A 19,549-nucleotide genomic window follows, 5' to 3' on the forward strand; every position below is an offset into this window, starting at 1 on the left:
CTCCTCCCATGTTTTATCTTACAAGAGTGGGTGTAGGGGTGATGTCGCTGTTCCCCAAACCAGACCCAATGGGATTGTACTGGGGAAGGCAGCAAAATGTAGATTGACTCAGAAGGGGTGGGGTTAATTCTCCAGAAGCCAAAGCAATGATTGGACATCATGGTCTGAGAGCTGAGGGCCAGGGTACATGGGAAGGCCTAGGCGTGAGGATAGGGTATCTGGCTCCTGAAAGAGTGGCTGGGCGGGCTCCTGGGTTTCTTCTGCAACTCCCTTTTGGAAATTGAGCACATTGCCTCTGTAACTGCCTGAAGTATTGACCTGCCCACTTGGCTTTTCCCAGTGGGTGCTTGGTCTCCTTTCTCATCCAGGGGAAGCATATATCTAGAGAGGGGGGCACTTGCTGCCACTTTTGGTGCCCCTGCTCAGCTCTGCCAGATTTACCTTCCATCGTTGTCTCCTTCTTGCCAGCCCGAGGACTTCTTGGTACCAGTAGTTTCCTCCCGCCCTGCTCTCCCCTGGCAGTGTCTTCCAGTGCTAGCACTCTGGGCGAGCACTCCTTAGGCAAGGGAGCTTGACTGTTGAAAGGAGAGCCGAGCTCCAGCGCTTCCTAAGAAAGAAGCTCTGTGTTTGCAGGGCCGCCCTTATCCTGGCTCCCAGGCCTCTAACCTGCCCCTTGGTGGGCGTGCTCTCTGAGGGCAGGCATGCTGGCTGTAAACAGACCTTTCTTTGTCGGAGGGAGACCATGAGTGGGGGCTCTTGTTAGAGAGCAAGGGATTTAGAAAGGTGTCACACGGGAACCAGGGAACTCCTTGGCCTCCACTTGCATGGGCAGCAGAGAGGGGGTTCCCTTTGATGACAGCACTGAGCGACTGCCGGGAGGAGACTAGACAACCAATGAGCGGAGTCTGGAGATGGGCGGGGAGCCGGGGAGAGCATCTAGAAGGGAAAGCCAGCAAATGGCACGTCCTGTGGGTGCCATGAGAGGAGGCTTGGAGGAAGCACTGGGCCTGGGCCAGGGAGGGAGGACCTGGAGAAACCACTTGTCCTTCCGCGTTCTCCCCGGGGTCTCTGGATAGCAGGTGGGATCGCAAGAGAGGCAGAGGATCTACTGTGAAGCAGGGCAGGTTTGAGAGTAAAACAGAAGCAAAGATCCAGAGCCCAAGTGACCCAGTCTACAAGGGGTTAGTTAAGCTTCCTGTGGTCTTCAGGGCTGTCCCATCCCAGCTGCCCCGGTCATCACAGCGGGTCAGGAGTGTGATGTTCAGTGTAGTGTAGTGTTTCCTCTTGAGAAATGCTCCTTGATAGAAGGACGGGGTCTCCCTATAAGGTATGGGCTGGGCCCTGCCTCCTTTTCATTCCTAGTGTTGTCAGTTGAGCGTTCAAACTCAGGTGGCTAGTGTTGAGTACTCTAATTGGGTGGGTGGATTATTTAAATGCAGGGGGCCTCATCGGTCCCATGGAACGAGAAACGTCAAAGGTGAAGGGGGGTTTCCTGTTGAGGCTGAAGCTGCAACCTCCTTGTACAATTTGGTTTGGAATGAGTTGACTTCTGGCCTTGCTGGGGATGTGACCGAGCACTGGGAACACCTAGGACTGGGGAGGGACTTTCATTCTTGAAAGCTAACTCGGTGCTCGGTCTCACCTGCTGAAGCTGTTACTCCCTGTCCCAAGGACAGACATTTGGAAGGGTGAGTTCTTTATCTTGAGTTGTAGAGATAGCTGCTGCTTGATCTTCACTTAAGTTGGAATGCCTCTGAGCCACAGCTTCTGGGAGACTTGGCTCTGGGGCTAAGCTGGTCTCTGGTCCAAGCTCTGAGGGTCCTTGGCATTTTCCAACACCTTCTGGTATGAGAGCGGGTCGCGGGCTTTTGCTATCTGGAAGGGAGCCTCCCAGATGTCTCTGCACTGAAAGGCAGGGTGAGTTCTCGTGGGCTGTGGGAAGGAACATATCTCTCTGAGTCGCTGTGAGAGCCAAGAGGCCAGGTTCCTCAGATGGGACCCCAGCCCCCTCCCAGGGACAAATGTCTGCCATGGTACCCTTTATTTTATTTCCTTCTGGGTCTGTGACTTCCCATCGACACACTTCTGCTATTCTGCTCCCCAGACTGCTTGCTTCATGGGGACTGGCTGTGGGTTGGTCAGTGTCCAGAGCACCAGGCTGGAGGGAGAGCCCCTCTGAATCTGTGCTTTCCCCGGAGCACACTGTCTCCTGCTCTCGGCAGGGCTGTGTAGAGAGCCCTCCAGCCCCTCGGGAGCCAGCCTGGGGAAGGAGCATGGCTCCCTGCCCTTTGTCTCTGTCCACCTCCTCTTCTGGTCCCCCTTCCTCTGCTGCTGCTCTATCTGTCTCCCAGGGGCAGATCTCTGCTCTTCTGGCAGAGGGGGCCTCTTCTGCTTCCCACGGACACACATCTACCCTGGCCCCCACACAGCCTACTGCCTCCAAGCTGCTTTGGCTTCGTACAGAAACTTGTGGGGCTGCTTGGGAAGATGGACCCCCACCATCTGGGCTCTCCAAGGCACAGAAAACCTCCTGCCTTCCCTCGACCTTGGGCTCTTTCTGAGCTGGCCCACCTTGGGGCTCCAATTTTTCAGGGGCTTTCCCCTTCTCCTCCTGGAATTCCCATTTCTCATCCGGTCTTGACACCCCTTTCTCAGGGATTTGTTCAAGCCCCTCCCAGGGACAGATCTCTGCCTGGACTCTGCTGCCAGGTCTCTCTGCATTTGGGTGGGGGGCATCCCACGGGCACACCTCAACCCCTCTGCCCCCCATCCACCGGCCAGTGCGCTCAGTGTCTGGGTGGGAGAGAAAGCCTCCTGGAGCCACACCCTCCCGTGGGCAGACAGACTGTAGGACCCAGTTTGCGGTTCCCCCACCTTCAGTGCTGAGTCCTGCATTCAGGCCGGCAGCATGCTCTCCTGTTAGCATGCATTCTGGAAGGGAGCCCCTTACTGGGGCTCGCCCCAGACGCCCTGCCGCTGCTTTCTCATCACTCCCTCCCCAGGAAAGCTCCTTTGCCACGTTGCTGGGTAAGCTGGAGGCCGGAGCAGAGGGTGCCCCCCAGTCCAGGTTCTCCCAAGGACAAACAGCTTCCCGCTCCTGGCTCTGTGTTGAAGTCCTTTTTGACAGGTCTCTTCCCTGAGAGGTGGGTCTCCCTTTTTCTAGAGTTTTCTCCCTCGACCCTGCTGACTCCCTCCTCGTGTCCTGTTCTAGACCCTTCTCAGTTGCTCCTTCATTCCCTTCCCAAGGACAGACCTCAGCCTTCTCCGCTTCCTGGGAATACACTTCTGTGGATGTGACCCCTACATTCTCTGGGTCCTGGGACCCCACTTTCGCTCGTCCGGTGTCCTGAGCATGTGAGGAATCCCCTGCATCCAAACTGTCCCTGAGGCAGGCTGCCTCCTGCCCTCCAGCTGGCCCCTCTGGCTTCACTGGGGCCATTACTGTGCTCCCCCTGGACTCAGCACCTCCAGAAGCCTCCTCTGTGTCCTTGGGGAATTTCCCAGTGGCCCGAGCGTCCTTGGCTCTTCCCTGTGCTGCTCCAGCACGTAGTCTCTGGGGACCGAGGCCCTTCTCCTCCACAGTCAGGGTCTCTTCTGCATCCCACGGGCAGATCTCCACGGTTCTGTTTCCCCCGCTGCCTGGCGAGTCAAAGCTGGCTTGGGGTGTGTCTGTGTCTTGAGAGCCTGGCTGTGGCGGAAGACTTCCAGGGCCCACCTTCTCCTGGGAACGCACGGCTTCCTGCTCTGGGATCTGCCCCTCCTGCTCTTCCCAAGCTGGGACGTCTGCATCTTTGAGTCCTGGTGGTCCAGCCCTTAGCTCCTGGTCCTTCCGAGGTCCAGCTCCTTTTGGAGCCTGGCCCGGTGGCCTGTCCTCTGCGGTGCTATTGTTTGCCTCCCACGGACAGATTTCGGCTTTGTCAGGGGTGGCTCCTGTTCCTTCTAGCTTGCTGTCTTCCCAGGGACACACCTGTGCCACTTGACTTCCTCTGGTGATAGAGAGCTGGCCCTCTGCTTTGGGTGAGGCCTTGTCCACCCGTGGGCTGGCATGCCTGAAGACTGTCCTCTCCCCGGGACAGGCTGGCCCCTGTTGGCTCCACGGCTGTAGTGTTTGCGCAGCATGTCCCTGCGCCTCACCAGCACCTCCCTTGCATGCTCCACCTGTGCCCTTGCTTGCTGCTGCTTCCCCAGGCACCTCTGCCTCCAGCTCCCGGGAACAGAGCCCTGCTGTTCTGAGAGCCGGAGCATCTCCTGCTTCCCCAGGGCACTCCTCAGTAAGGAGGCCCCTGCCCAGGCTCCCTGGACACTCCGGGGTTCGCGAGGCCTGGGTTGAGTCCCCCGAGGGACCCCGAAAATCTGTACTCTCCCACAGACACAGAGACTCACAGTCTCCCCCCAGCTTCTGTTCTTTCTGGAAGCTGGCTTTCTGGGGGGTGTTCTCCTGCATGGCCTGCTGCGCTGGTTTCCCACACTCCCCTCTTTCATGGGCCTCCCAGGGACAGAGCTCTGCCTTGGCTGTATGGGTTGGGCCGGCAGCTCCCCACTGACCCACAGCCACTCCGTCAACCCGGCCCTCAGCTAGTTCAGTGTCCTGAGGGGCTGGCAGAGTGGACAGTCCCTCAAGATCAGTCCCCTCCCAGGGGCATATTGCTACCTGCCCCCTTACCAGCCTCTCTGGCTTCTTGCGACCACTGGCAGCCCCATCTTTGGGCTTTGGTTTTTCTCCGGCTCTCCTCTCTTCTGGGGTGCTGTCTTTTAGATTCTCCCCCAGCGTGCTTCCCTCAGGGTTTCCGTCTCCCACCTCCCAGGGGCAGATTTCAGCCCTGCAGCTCCTGTCAGGGGGATACACTTCTGACCTGGTGACTTCCCAGGGGCACACCTCTGACACCCTGTGAGCACTGCCTGGGGACTGGAGGCCAGCTGGGGGCAGCCGTTCCCAACACCCTTCAGGGGCTGCCTTGACTCGCTCAGCATTCCTGTCCCCAACCATGCCCTGCCTGCCTGGTCTCAGTGTGGTTGGCCCTGCTTTGCCTGCCCTCTCCGCTCCTCCCTCCCCCAGGCCCTGGGATGGCCTGCACCCTCGGTCTTGTTCCCGACCACCCTCCTGGTGACAGACGTGGAGCATCCTGCTTGTGTGGGCATTCTGTTGGTTTTGGAGGGATTCGTCATTGCAAGGACCCAGGGTGGCCTGCTTGCTCACCGCCTTGGACCGGCCCACCCTGGGAGACCTCGGGGACACCCCCACCCCTTCACCCGTAACTCTGCCTTCCTCCCCTGTCTCGGGACTTTCTCCCCGGCTCTCCTTCTCTCGGTATGTGCTCCGAGAACGGGTCAGCGCCTTGATGGCCAGGCCCAGGCTGCGCACAGAGCCCTGCTGAGCAGGCGCCCTGAGGCTATGAGACTTGCCAATCTTGGGCCGGTCCTCATCAGTATCCTCAGCTTCTCTCTGGGGGTCCCCGTCCTCTGTGTCCATTGCATTCTCTCCAGACCCCCTTTTCTCTATGGCCACCGAGAGGGCCCTCCAGATTCGGGGCCGGGTAGGGACAGAGGAGGAGACGCCTCGCTCTGGCCCTGAGAGGCTGGCTGGGGTCACATTTTCTTTTCTGGCCGGCAGTTCCGCATGCTCCCAGGGGCAGATGTAGCTGAGCAAGCTGGGGCTCTGCGGCGGGGTTGGGACAGGTGTCAGGAGGGGAGCTGGCTTCAGACCTGGAGCCAAGGTGGTGGTGGGGGACAGCATCCTGGACTCTCCCACCCAGGCCCTAGACAAGGTCAAGATGGGTGTGGAGACCTGGTGCCTGATGGGTGATCGAGGCAGCTGGCTCCCAGCCTCCTCTTGAAGCTGCTTGGAGGCATGAGAGCTGCCCTGGCTGTTGCTCTTGGCAGGGGAAGGAGGGGCTGACAGGGCGGCACCCCAAGCTTGTGCCAGCCTCCTGGTGGACAGCCTCTGCCCAGGGCTACCCATGGCCGCCTCTGTCTTCTTTCGCTCCTCCCGCTCCTTGGCCTGCCGATAGGTTTCCTCCAGGCAGGCTTGACTGGCCAGGAGGAGGGCCTTGTCCCTGGAGTCAGTGGCAACACTGAGTGACTTGTGCAGGGTGATGGGCCGAGCTTGGGGGAGTCTTTCCCCGACAGTCAGGTTGTGGGCACTGGCAGACCTGAAGCCCAGGATTGGGGGGCCCTCCGGTGACTCCCGGCTCTCGGCCCGAGAGGCCTTCTTGGCCAGCTTTCTCCGCAGCAGTGAGTTGAGGAGAGGTGGGTCCTGATCCTTGTGGGGGTCGTAGGTGCTTCGGGACTTGCGCAGGGCTGGGGAGCCCTTGGGCTCCTGGAGGCTGGAGCTGAGGAGGCGACGACGGGAAGAACCGGGCAGGCTGCCTCGGCTGGGAGAGCCCGAGTCCCGGGACTGCTGGCGCGTCAGGGCCTCAGGGAACTCGGCCAGGTAGCGCAGGAGGGAGCGGCCCAGCCCCTGGCGTGTGCTGCCCCTCTTGGGCAGGTGGGGGTTGTTGACAGCCATCTCCTTGGTCTTCTGGACCTCTAGCTGGGCATAGAGCTTCTTCAGTTCATCCTGGGGGGAGGGCAGAGTTGATGGTGAGGAAGAAAGGGCGGCCTCTCCCCATGTCCTGGCTGAGTTCTTTTTCTCAGATCTCTTTTCTACCCAGCTGTATCCCTTCGCCGTTTCTAAAATGCTCTCTGAATTCATCTCATGGTCCCTAGCCCCTGGAAGGCAGCCTTGCTCTAAACCGTATCTGCTCAGCTCTATTCCCTCCCTTTCCCTGGGGGCACAGTGGCCTGGTGGTAAAACCCCAGCATAAGAGATAGGAAAGCTACATCCTAGACTGCTGACACGCCATGTCATTCTAGGCTAGTGAGAGCCTCATCCTTCTCCCCAGGAGCGGCTGGTGGTTTTGAACTGCTCACCTGGAGGCTAGCAACCCAATTCATAAGCCTTTCGGCCACCAGGGCTCCTTCTAGGACATAGTGATACCACCTGAAGAACTAGGGGTCATACTCAAGTGGAAGCCATGGGACGGGCCTTTGCAAGCCTCTCCAGTTTTAGAGTCTGTGTTTCTCCCCAGAGCTGGCTTATGGAGACGGGCAGGTGGGTTGGCTGCTGTCCTAGAAAGTGGAGGGCTCAGGGTGAGTGGTGGTGTGGGTGGCTCCTTGCTGGGTTGGCTGCTCAGCAATGCCCTGGGGGCAGAAGGTAGCCGATGCAAAAGGGAAAGAGGGAGAGGCTTTGGGGACAAGAAATTGAAGGGCCTCAGGGATGGACTCTGGTGAGGCTGTAAATAAGGTGGGTGTAAAGTATTTCCTTTCTCTAAGAACTTCCGGGGCCAGGGGAAGGAAGTACAGGCGTGGAAATCCCTGGTGACCACTCACTGCCCCACTGCTTGCCCCTAGGGTGGCCAACTGTGTTGGTTTGCTGGGGACTGGGGAGGTTTGCTGGGGACTGGGGAGGTTTTCTGGCTTGCCCCCACCCACCCTGTGATGCCCTTGCTGAGCAGGTGTGGAGGACACCTGTCACTTGGGGTGGCCTGAATCTTCTGGGGCCTTCTCCCTGGAGTGGTGTATGTGGCCTCCCAGAACCCAGTCAGGGGAGGCCGCAGGAGGGGAGGACTGTGGACCCCTGCCCAGGTAGAAGGCCACAGTGCTCCCTCTACCAGTCTAAAAGGCTTGCACCCGAAGGAGGCTGGGCAGTCAGCACGCACCCGGATGTCGCTGGGGTCCAGGCTGCGCTCGCTCCAGGCCGAGGCGGTGCTGCTGTCAAAGTAGGAGCCTGAATGCTGCAGGTCCAGCTCTTCCTCGTCCACTTCGTCCACGATCTCTTCCCGGGGAGGGGCTCCCAGCTTCCGGAACTGGCCAGGGAGGGACATGAGCGGAAATTTACTTTGACTCTCTGGGCAGTGCTACACCCATCTGACCTGCGAAATAAGTCCCTTCCCTCGGATTCAGAATGCTCAGGGTGTACAGAGTGTTTGCTGCCTCACCTCCTGCCCCCCTGCAATGCCTAGCCATGCCCTTCATCCCCCTTCAGCCCCCCCAATCTCCGCCTAGCTTTCTGTGAGACACCCATCTGAATAGATTCTCAGTGTCCACTAACCTTTCAACTGTCTTAAGGGCCCCTTCCAGCCTCATCTTTCTCCTGCAGAGCTGCTGGCGGGTTTGAACTGCTAGTCTTGCAGTCAGTAGCCCAACGAGTACCCCAGGACACCACCAGGACTCCAAACCAAAACTCACTGCCCTCGGGTTGATTCATAATGACAGGGTGGAACTGCCTCTGTTGGTTTCTGAGGCCGTAATTGACAGGCGTGGACAGCCGCCTCTCGCTGGCAGAGCCACTGCTGTCCTTGTAGTTTGAAGCCCAATGTACAGCCCACTCCACCACTAGGGGTCTTTGCCCTTTCTGTCCCTAAGTCCTCTTATTCCCTTGCTCCGGAACTAGGGACAGAGGGACCCGGTGGTAGCGCACCCTCTTTGCTCTGACTCACTCGCCCCCCAGCACCCTCTGTCATCCTCACTGGGAGCGGGGCTGCAGCCAAGCAGCTGGTCCACACAGAGGCGGGCCTCACTGTGTGTCTTTGTCCATCCACATGTGGGCCCTCGTGTGTACACACACACACAGCACACACCCTGGCCTGATGTCCAGGAGGGAGGCGCTGACCTTGGGGACAAGGACCAGAGCCAGCGTGGCCGTGACCGTGCCGTGGGTGTGGAAGAAGAAGAGCAGCAGGGTCCAGTCTGGGTGCAGGGAGGGAACCAGCACGAACCTGGGTGGGATGGGGGTGAGGCGTAGTTACCGTGGGTGGGAGTGGCCTCTTCCCACTCTGGGGAGGTGCCAGGTGGAGGGATGGGGTGTTCTTGCTTCTCGCCCTCCAGGCCACCCCTAAGCACAGACTCCACCACAGAGCCAAATCCTTAGGGAAGCGCACACCCTGAGCCCACAGCTCAGGGCCTGGCCCATGAGGAAGAATGGAGCATTGTGGGAAGGGGTGTTAGGAATGGACAGAAAAGAATGGGAAATGCACTAGGGCAGGAGGTGCTTTCTGTTCCTTGGGTGTGTGTGTGGGGGGGCTCCTCCCCGGGATGAGGGGTGGGACGCTCTGTGAGGTGGTGGGAGAGCTACAAGTGGGAGCCCTCCTGCCCCTCCCTGCAGGATGGTGGCAGGGGGCTGGGAGCGCCTTCACCTGGGGAGGGGAGGGGCGCGGGGGCGGGCCCTGGGCAGCCCCTGCCCTCACCTGGCGGCATGGAAAGCCGCAGAGAGCAGCAGCTCGTTGTGCAGGGCGATGCCCAAGTAGCGCGGCTCGTGGAAGGCGGAGGGCACGGTGCGCGAGGTGTAGCAGAGGAAGCTGCCCCAGCACAGGAGCAGGATCTCGGCTGTGGGAGGTGGTGGTGGGTGTCAGCCCCACCTGGTAGCCAGGTGGCCCCTCTAAGGCACGCTGAGCAGGAGGCCTGGGGTCCAGGGCAGGAGTTGGAATAGGCAGGACAGGGATGGGGGGAGCCTGGACTGACAGAGCGGGCCAGGCTGAGGCTGGGCCCAGCAGAAGCAGCTCACCCACAACCATGATGTAGTCCCAGAGGCTGTGGTGACAGAAGTCGAAGTGGCGGCCAGCACGAGTGTAGCCTCGGGTCACCAGGGGCGTGTGCTGGACGCCTCGCTCCAGGACCCCCGCCGTCCACACCACCAGGAAGCTGAGTGCCAGCAGCAGGAGCAGGCCAAGGCGCCTCAGCAGCCACCCTCCGCTCAGGTGGGGGCCCCGCGGGGCCGTTCGCGACACAAACAGCTGGAGCACTCTGCCAGGGTTAGAGGGCTGCGGAAGGGGGGCTCCGTCCACTGCTTCCCACCCCTCCACACTCTCCTTCCACAGTGTATTGCCTCTCCCCAAAGTTCCCTCAGAGTGATGTTGGCGGGCCCCAGGGGCACATTCCGTGAGTGGGCAGGAGGGGCTGGGGTGAGCAGTGGGCCAGCAAGGGCCCTACCTCTGCAGCTTGAGGACAATGCTGCCGTAGACAACCAGGAAGCCCAGCAGGCGGACCCAGCGGAGGGCAATGCAGCGGAACACACTGGCCTTGAAGTACAGGATGAAAACCTGGGGGTGGGGGTGACCAGCTGTGCTCCACGTGATTGCTCACCCTGCCACCCAGAGGTTAGACTCCCCAGGACGTGGAGCGGGATCAAACCTGGGGCCCTTTGACTCCCCCCAGAGTTTATTAGGCCTGCCTGCCATGGGGGCAACGAACCCAAACCTAACTTGCTGCCATCCAGTCCACGCTGGTGGTAATTAGGTCGCCACAGGGAGGAATCCAAGTCTCCGAGTCTCTCCACCCCCATGACGCGGGGGAGGAACTGCAGTTCTGAAGGTGTACAGGGGCCTGCAGTGTGGGGGTCCTGGGTGGTCGGGCTGACCCCTAGCCACGGACTCACCGGAAAGTAGAGCAGCAGGGCGCCAAGCAGGATGGTCTCCAGCAGGACAAGCCCGGGCGAGCGGATGCTCTGGGAACCCCGGGAAAAGACAGGGCAGTGGGAAGTCGGAGCGGGCACAGCTGCAGGCCGTGGCAGGGCTCCACAGCTGTTCCTCAGGCTCTGAGCGCCTGCGAGACTAAGCCTGTGGCTAAGGCCAAGGTTTTACATAGCCCTCCACCCCCCCACCCAGGGCCACGCAGGCCCATCTACCAGGGTCTTGCAGCTCCAGGCTCAAGTTAGAGTGGAGGAGCGAGACAGGGTCTGAGGGGAGCTGCCAAGCTTCTTGGCTGACTACCCTTGTCCAGGGTGTGGCACTCTCCTCTCTGCCTGAGAAGCATCCAGTACACCAAACCCCTGTCTCACTGTACTGCTATTTTTCGACATCCTGCCTCCTCCACCAATCTGGGGGAGGCCCCTTCCCCGCAGGCTTAGGCCTAGTTCTGTGCAATCGATGCCCAGCAAGCACTGTTGAAGCAAATCCCATGTCTTCATTTGACAGAGGAAGAAGCAGGTGAGCTAGATCTAGAATCAGAAGCATCGCCCCCCCCCCCACTTCTCCCAGGTTCTAGTCTCTGGTCATCTCAGGCCTCTGGTTGACACCGGAGGTAGAGGGGCCCATGCACAGGGGAGATGAGATGTGGGGCCTGCCTTGCCTTGCCACGGCGGCGGCGGCGGCGACAGCGGTAGGAGAGGAGCATGCTCAGGAAGATGGCCACCATGCAGCAGGCCTGGCAGGCCAGCACTGCCGCCCTCAGAGCCAGGGCCTCTTCCACCAGGCATGGCGTGGCATCCATGCAGCTGGTGCAGCCCTCGGGACATGGCTGGCACCACAGCAGCCTCCCAGAGCTGCCTTGCAGAGACCCGAATTGCCCGGTAGGCTCCCCCAAGCCTATAAAAAAATGAGAGAGGGACATAACTAGAGGCTCCCTTCCTGAGTCCTCAGCTTCCTGGGCCTCTGGTCCCACCCCCCTGCTTATGGCCTGTGGCCCCCTGGGCAGGGGCAGGGGCAGGAGGGGGAGCAGCAGGGAAAGAGGCACTCCCAGGGAGGGCAGGCTAACAGCGCTGGTACTAGACAACAGCTCACTGGGGGATAAGCTGCATGAGATGGCATGTTACGGGTTCCTCTTGGGATACTCACACGCCTTGCCTCCACCCTACCTTCTGCCCATGGTTCACCCGTTTCTTCCCAGTATCTCACTCCAACTTTCCTCCTCTCCCAGGGACCCCTGAAGCCCAGCCTGGAAATCATCGTAGGTACGTACCTCCGGAGCGGCTTGCCCCATAGAAGCCAGGCCGGCAGCGGCAGAGGTAGCGGCCCAGAACAAAGCCCTGCCTCTCCAGGGGCACACACTGTAGAGACACAAAATTGCTGAACATCTCTGGCAGGCATTCACTGGCAGCGCTTTCCTTCCTGGGCAGGGATGGAGGGTCCATCCACCAGACCACCTGGGCCCACATTAGGGAAGCCCGCTAGAAGCCCACCTAGTACTTTTGGATGGCGGTCCTCCATAGACACCCACTTCCATCCCACAATTTCCTCCTTCCCAGAGAGATGCCAAGCAGTGTATGGGGGTGGTTCACCTCTTGCTCTGACTGACAGTGGCAGGAGTCTGACAGGCCCTGTCCCGTTCCCCACCCCCCCACCGTCTCCAGCCATTGCTAGGACATGGTCCTGGGAAGAGGTGGAAGTCAGTTGGGGCATCTGGAGGCCAGACACACCCTGAGAGCCTGCTTCCTGTTTCCCAGAATGGCCCTCTCAGGCACACAGGTGGGTGGAAAAGGGACCCCATGCAGGAGCAGCTTCCTCCATCAGGGGCCATCTGGCTTTGGCACAGGACTGCTTCCCCGCCCTAATGCCAGGCTAATGCCAGGCTGGTGGGGTGCCAAGAGCAGCCCTTTGTTCTGCCTCCGCCCATTGCTGTCTGCTCAGCAGGGGAGGGACAGACCTCAGCAGCCAGGAAGAAGAGCGAGTGAATGAGGTTGGTCTGCTGTGGACCTGGCCAGAAACAGACATCCATCTGAGGGGCAAAGGGAGGGGATAAAGCCTCGGGGTGTTCAGGACCCAGCCCCTGACATCACCTGGATGGGGCAGAGCGTGGGTCTGAGGAGGCTGGGGCCCAGGCTTCCCTCCTGCCTGGACCATGGCAACATCTCTCTCTATTCCTGCCGCAGTCTGCAGGATCCGAGAGCTGTGTGGCCCAGAGAAGGTGTGGGCAGGACAGAGGGAGTCCTTCTCCATCCCTGTACCTACAGCTCCAAACACACGTGTCCTTCAGCGCAGCGGGCCACCTCCCTCTGGCAGGCTGCAGGCTCAGTCCCCCTCTGGAACCTGCAGGCTGCCAAGGCAAACCTGGCCTCCTGGTTTCTGCCAGGCTTGCAGCGTGAGCAGCCACTGTCCTCCAACCAGCCCCAATCGACCTGCACTGGGTGGATGGTGGCCAGTCGCTGCCTGGGCACCTTCACCAGCCACAGAGCTTCTTGCTTTGGCTGCATTCCTCCCTCCCACCCCCAACCAGAAATCCCCTTTATTTTGACAAACGCCAAGGGGACATCCTTTGTAAGCCAGGTGGGAGTCCAGAGCGCTGTGGTCCTGGAGAATACTGTCCAGGGGGAAAGAAAGAGATGATTACCGGAGGTTCTGGAAGTGGCCCTGGGGAGGGATCCTGGCAGGAGAGCAGACAGGGAGGGACACTGAGATTTCACAGGCATGGGCAGTGGCTGTGGGGAGGGGGAGGCTGCAAGTGGCCTGCTTTTTAAACACCTGGCATCTCACTGCTCTCAATCACTAGACACCCCCTGCCGCTGCCCGGAGAGGCTGGGCTGGTTTTATGAGCGGCCTGCGTGGTGGCACTGATGCATCTCCCCTGATCCCGGTCCTTACCTGGGTGCTGTTGAGATCACACAGGTGTGTGTTCGCATACCAGCCTGGACCACCGGCACACTGATTGATGTCCATGCTCTGCAGCTCCAGATCCATCTGCACCTGCCCCCTGGAGCGGAGAACAGGCCATGAGGGAGCAGGCGGCAGACCTGTGTCTACTGCCTAGGGGCAATGCCAGCTTTGTAGACTGTCCACAGTGACTGCTGTGTGGCATCCAGTGAAGGAGCCAGCTTCCTCGCTGCTCTGCACCCTTTCTGTCTCGGTGGGCAACAGTCTCTCACCCTGCGTTGCTCCCCACATCACTCGGCTCCTCAACCACTTATCACTTCCTGGATTCGGGTAGAGGGTGGGGGCAAGACAAGGCATGTGGGAGCCGGGGCTCTGGTGATCCCTTAGAAAGAGAGTTTTACACAGTTGCACACGCACACACACTCAGACCCAAGCAGGGTCTGCACCACAGAGAAGAAAATGGGGGACAGCAAACCCTTGTGGTGGGATGGCCTAGTTCAGTGCCTCCCCAGCCCTGCTCTGGGCTAAGTGAGGACAGCGCTGGCCAAGAGTCAGAGTGGGGACAATGAGTGGGGATGAAATAGTTGGAAACGCAGTGTGGGTGGTTGAATGCCTTGTGACAGTCCTGTGTCCACTCTCCCAAGAGGCCCCCCCCACACACACACACACACTCTATTCTGGCTGGGGCAGGAGGTCGGTGGTTGGAAGAATATCGGGCTCCTGGACCAGGACTGGCAGGGCAGTGGGCCTGTGTGAGATAGAGGGTGGACACTGAGAATAAACCTGGGGACTGGACCAATGCTGGACAGGAAGCACCTTCCTTCATTACTCCACCCCGAATTTTCTTTCCCCAAGGCAATCATCTTCTTTGAGCCCTAAATCATTGGAGAGCAGCAGGTTTACTTCCTGGAGGGCCCACAACCCTCCTCTCAGAAATCTAGCCCCTGAGATGTCTATTATCACACCAAGCCTCCTGCCCGTCAGAGCTGGGGCCAAGGCCCATGCCCATCTTTACCCTGCATCTGTGCACACTCATACCAAGATACCTAGCCAAGGTGGGCATCTACCTACCTACATATATCTCTATCAGTTTTAGTACATGTGCTGCCAAAGCAAGCACTATCTATCTATGCACATGCCAATAGACCTGGATGTCTACCTACATCCATATCTCTATGTACACACACATGCCTGTAGATCTTTATTCATGTGCTCAAACCCAGAAATACTAACCGATACCCCTAGAGAGATGCAGAAAAGGATTGCTTCACACACAGTGTGTAACCTCCCACCTTCAGGCATTAACACATAGTTACAGGTTCCAGAACCAACTGCAAGTATACACATCTGTGCACACCCAGACACACACACACACACACACACACACACACACACGGGCCAAGCGGCCCGTGCACAATGTACTTATACCTGTCCCACTTCCCTTCCCTGCCACCACACATCCCCTCCTACCTACAAAGGCATTCAATTCTGCACAAACCCACTCACCTGACTTCTGGGCCGAGGTCTGGCTTGAGTCCATAGAAGGTGGCCGAGAGTGTGATCAGCCAGCCAGGACGGAGATGACCCTGCTGGCATTCCAGGAAGGGAGGGGACAGTCTTACATGCTGCATGTCCCCAACATAGCCATCCCCTTGGGCCCACTTGGGGCTGTGGAGGCTCCTTAGGTCATTGGTCAGCACTCGCTTCTGCAGGGCCGGGCTGTCCAGGTCCTCAGCCTGGTGCTCCTCCTGCCCCCTGGCCTCAGACAAGTCCCGAAGGATGGTTTCCTCGCCCATCCGGGTGGCCTGGAGAGCCAGCTGCAGGTGGCTAGCCCCAGGTGGAGGGGAAAAGGTCAGCATAGCCCGGTATGCCCTTGGGTCCCCTTCAGCCACGCTTCGAACCAGTGCCTGGTACCACTCCACGTCCTCCCCAACGCTGGACTCGCGGATGTCGTTGGCTTGCAGTAGCATATTAAGGAAGTTGGCGGCCTGGGACACAGTGCCCGCTGCTCTCTGTAGGGTTGGAGGGAGCCCTGCTTTGGCTTCTGCCCCAAGGGCTTCATAGCGCTCGCTGCAGTTTGCCCCCAAGAGCTGCTGGCTGTCTCCAGAATAGAGGAAAGCCAGGGCTGCCTCTGCCCCCTCTGGGGGCGCCCAGAGGGGCACAGACCCTGGCTGGGCTTGGGAGGACATCGGGGGCAGAGAATGGCGTGTCCAAGGACCTCCCAGAGTCCAGCCGCAGAGAATGCAGCAGCCCAGGAGTGCCCAGAGAGGGGGCGGCATGAGCCCTGCCCCGGTGCCCATCCTGGGGCAGATCTCAGGAACCCTGAGCCTTGGCTGCCTGGAGGATTTGCCAGCCCAGGAGCAGGGCGGCAGAGGCTGGTCCTGTAGCTGCCTGCCTCCACCTCCACGCCTCCTAGCCCAGCTTTCCCTCTCTCCCCGCCCCCCATTAACCCCCACTGCCACCTGTTTTTGCTTCTATCTAATGTCATCAGCTGGCTTCTGGTCATAGGCATGAGGGCCCTGCCCCCTCCTCTCTCAGTATGCCCCAATCTCAAACCCGTTTAATCCGGGCAAACCATTCTCCCCTCCCCCTTCTATCCAGGATCCTGGCACCCTCCCACCCCCACCCCACATCTGCTCCAGAGGAAAGGGAGGAGAGGAGAGGGGCCAGGAGGGTTTTCTCCACCGCACCCCCAGTCCCCGGCCCTCCCTCCCCTCCATTAAGAGAGACGGGCAAATCCAGGCTGGGTGTCATAGCACTGTGGCGGATGGGCCTGTGCCCCTCGCTCCACCTCTGCTCCACTCGGCTTCCGGGCAGCAATTGCAACGGGCATGATGAAGAGCCAAGCTGCATCCCCGGAAATCTACTCTGGCTTCCCACACCCCCAACGTTGCTTCCACTGGGATGTGAGGGGGGGGGAACAACAGGGTGGGAGAGAGCCTGGAAACAAAACAAACAAAAAGCACAAACCACTGCTGTGGAAGTTTATACCATTCGTTCAAAGTAGATTTATCTCAATAAATCTACACACACACACACACACACACACAGGTGCACAAACCTGGTCCTCATGTGGTAACACTTGCACCTTATGGTGCAGACACTGAGACTCTGGGACTTACCCAAGATCACACGGCTGCTCACTGTGAGCTAAAACTCAAACTCAGAGCTACGTGGCGGTCGAACCATCCCTGCCCCCTTGTTGCCTCAGCCTTCTGATCAAACTCGTTGCTGCTGAGTCACATCTAACTCAGGACACACCCTGACAGCGCAGCGCTGCTCGCTCCACATCGCCAGGCCTTTCTTCCTCAGCACAGCTGGTTGGCTTAAATGACCCAGTTCCCAGGGAGTAGTTGAGTGCTGACTGTTGGGAGCCTCCACCTCCCCACGCAGCAGCTGTTTTTGTCCTGCACCACAGGGCTAGCAGCCCAGCAGCAATTCATGCTGACAGAGGGTGTTAGGGAACCCAGAGAAGAACTGGGGGAGGGACTGTCTAGACCTTGGCCGCTGCAGCTGCTCCGGCCCTCGTTTCCTCATCGTAAGCAAGGCCTGTCTTTTCTTCATGAACACGTGCAGTTTCTCTGCCTTTCCTCACCCTCCATGCCCCTCTGGGCTTCCCTCTGTTGGACCCGATACCTGGCGGGCCCAGAGTCGGCTCTGCTGCCTGAGGTAGCGTGCCAGGAGCTGGCCTCAGAATCCAGCCCCTTCTGGCATCTTCCCTCACCTTCCACCACGGGGCCAGCCCTACACCTGCCTTCGTCTTCGACACACTGCCTCCTTCCCAGCATGCGCGCTCTTGGCTCCTGACTTCCCTTCCGCTTGCCCCAGCCCTGCCGTAAAGCTTTCATGTCCAGATCTCTGAGCGAACGCGCAGGAAGGAACAGGTGGTGGTGCCCACCAACGTCTCTTGTTTACAGATGGTCTGCAGACAGCAGTTCTGTGAGCCTACGGGCTACTGCGGGGACCATGTTTACAGATCTTCTCAGGGAAAGACGCAGGCGTGAACACAAAACTAGCGCAACACACACACACACACACATGTACGTCTTAAAGCACAAATATCTATTTCCTTTGCCTGGAGTTTAATGTTCGATCTTTTCCAAGACCTAGCCTGGAAAGAAAAGAGGGCAGGTGGTGTTTGCAAGAAGCTGTGTGTTCCCAGCTTCCTTCTGGGGCAGGGACAGTAGTTGGGCAGCAGAGGGTGCTGTAGAGCCAGCCACCAAGCTTTCATGGGGAATTTGTGCCTGGTCCATCCAGTTTCCCAGAGGCAGCTGGGAGCTTGGGTGGCCACCTCTTAGGCCTCTGTGATCCTACAGCCACCGCTCTTTTGCCAGAAGTCTAATCAACACCTGAGAGGTAGCTGGTGAGGGAGGGTAGAGAATGATATCTTCTGCTCTTGGATTTTAACTGCGCCTTTTGCTTGACCTCAGGAAGACCTCAGCTTCGGTTCCTTCATGGGCGAGGAAGGTCGCGGCTTTGGCCATGTCAAACCAAAGTGCTCTGGGGCTGGGGAGGGAGGGGGAAAATGAGGAGCTGATATTAAGGGCTCAAGGAGAAAGCAAATGTTTTGAGAAGGATAATGGCAACAAATGTGCTTGACACAATGGATGGATGGATGGATGGATTGTGATAAGAATTGTATGAGCTCCCAATAAAATGATTTTTTTTAAAAAAAGAACACCAGTGTTATCTGCCCATTTCATATTACAATATTTGTTGGAAACCCACAGGGGCAAATATTTGTTTGCTCCTCAAACTGAAGATGAATATATATATATGTATATATATGCTTTCCTTTTTTATGTATTAAATAAATAAAATAAATAATTGGGTTGGTATCAAATCAGAATACAAAAAAAAAAAGGTGCTCTGGGGCTTAGTGCTTACGAATCAGACTGCCAACTTCAAGGTCCACAGGGTAGAAGGTTTAGGTTGCCAGATTTAGGGACGGGGGGGTTGTCCCTCCCATGCCTGCAAAGGCCCCCCCATACAGGAGGCTGGAAAGAAATCAGACGACCATTAGACACCTACGAAGATGGCAAACTGAGCATGCTCATCCTCAAGCCCCTGAGCCAGGTAGGAGGTACACCTGGACAGCCCAAACTAGGTCCAGGCTCATGACATCACCCAGGTGGGCTTAACCCAGCCAATGGGGTCAACCATGCCTTCCCCCAGTTAGGGGTGGGCCAGAATAAAGGCAGGGAACATGCTCTGGACGCTCTCTTATTCAATTTTACCCTGCTCCTAGTCAGTGGCAGGTCGGAGGGTGGGGGTGTACACACGCCCGCCCCCTGGACGTGCCCCCTCAGGGCCCGCAGCACTCTTGCCCCCTCACTCTCTGGTCTCTGTAACCTCTTGCCCCTTGTTCCCTTGACCCCTAGTTCCTGGGATCCTCCCCATTTCTGCGTGTGTGATTGCTCTTTCCCACGTGGCTGTTCGTGCCCAGCTGTGAACCTCTTGGAGACTGTAACACCTGAAACGTGTCCCATCCTTCATAAAAACCCACTTGGGTACAAAACGGGCTTCAGCGTGAACTCTTGCATGGAGCGAAGCCAAGAACCGAGGTATCACCCACTCTAGAAACCCAACGGTACTGCCCCTTTTCTGGGCTAGAGAGTCTCATCTTTGTCCCGCTGAACTTTGTTCTACCCTGTCCGACAGGGTCACTGTGAGTTGGCATCGACTCAATGGCAGTGAATTTAGTTTGGTTTGAGACCCAGTTAGACAAAGATTTATGTCAGGAGCCACTTACAAGATCTGAGCGTCGTGTCTGTCACCATCTTTGAAACTGATGATTCCATGAGAGTCCAAAACCACACATGACCCTTGCCATTGAGTGCATTCTGCAGCCCAGGTGGACCGAGAACTGCTCGGCAGGGCTTCTAAGGCTGTGACTTTCTAGCAGCCCACTGCCAGGCTTGTCTTCCCAGGTGCCCTTTGGCTCATAGCTGAGCACTTAACTGTGCCACCCAAGGGCACGTTTATTGTTGTGTGCCTTTGATTCCGTTCCAATTCAAAGTGACCCTACAAGACAGAACAGCGACCTCATAGGGTTTGCTGGAACGGATGACCATGTCTGTCCTTCTGTGGAGTAGCTGGGGGCTCCAACCGCTGGGCTTTCAGTTGGCACCTAAGCGCTTTCACCACTGTGCTCCCTCCCGGGGCTTCAACAAAGGTGAGTTCTGAGCCCAGTGAGGAAGAGGTCTGAG

General features: G+C 58.5%; 1 protein-coding gene across 1 annotated transcript; it reads right to left on the reverse strand.

The window, feature by feature from the left end:
- Positions 1 to 1,276: 1,276 nt before the first annotated feature.
- On the reverse strand, positions 1,277 to 15,640 carry GPR179 (G protein-coupled receptor 179). Its single transcript, XM_075559643.1, has 11 exons — positions 14,847 to 15,640; positions 13,332 to 13,440; positions 11,713 to 11,800; positions 11,104 to 11,339; positions 10,412 to 10,480; positions 9,967 to 10,076; positions 9,542 to 9,780; positions 9,225 to 9,363; positions 8,651 to 8,756; positions 7,698 to 7,844; positions 1,277 to 6,556 (listed from the first exon to the last, which is right to left on the reverse strand). The coding sequence occupies exons 1-11, from the start codon at positions 15,638 to 15,640 to the stop codon at positions 1,655 to 1,657; spliced, it is 6,939 nt and encodes a 2,312-aa protein (XP_075415758.1). The 3' UTR covers positions 1,277 to 1,654.
- Between the last annotated feature and the right edge of the window lie 3,909 nt (positions 15,641 to 19,549).

The sequence above is a fragment of the Tenrec ecaudatus genome, chromosome 10 (genome assembly GCF_050624435.1).
Source record: "Tenrec ecaudatus isolate mTenEca1 chromosome 10, mTenEca1.hap1, whole genome shotgun sequence".
NCBI lineage: Eukaryota > Metazoa > Chordata > Mammalia > Afrosoricida > Tenrecidae > Tenrec > Tenrec ecaudatus.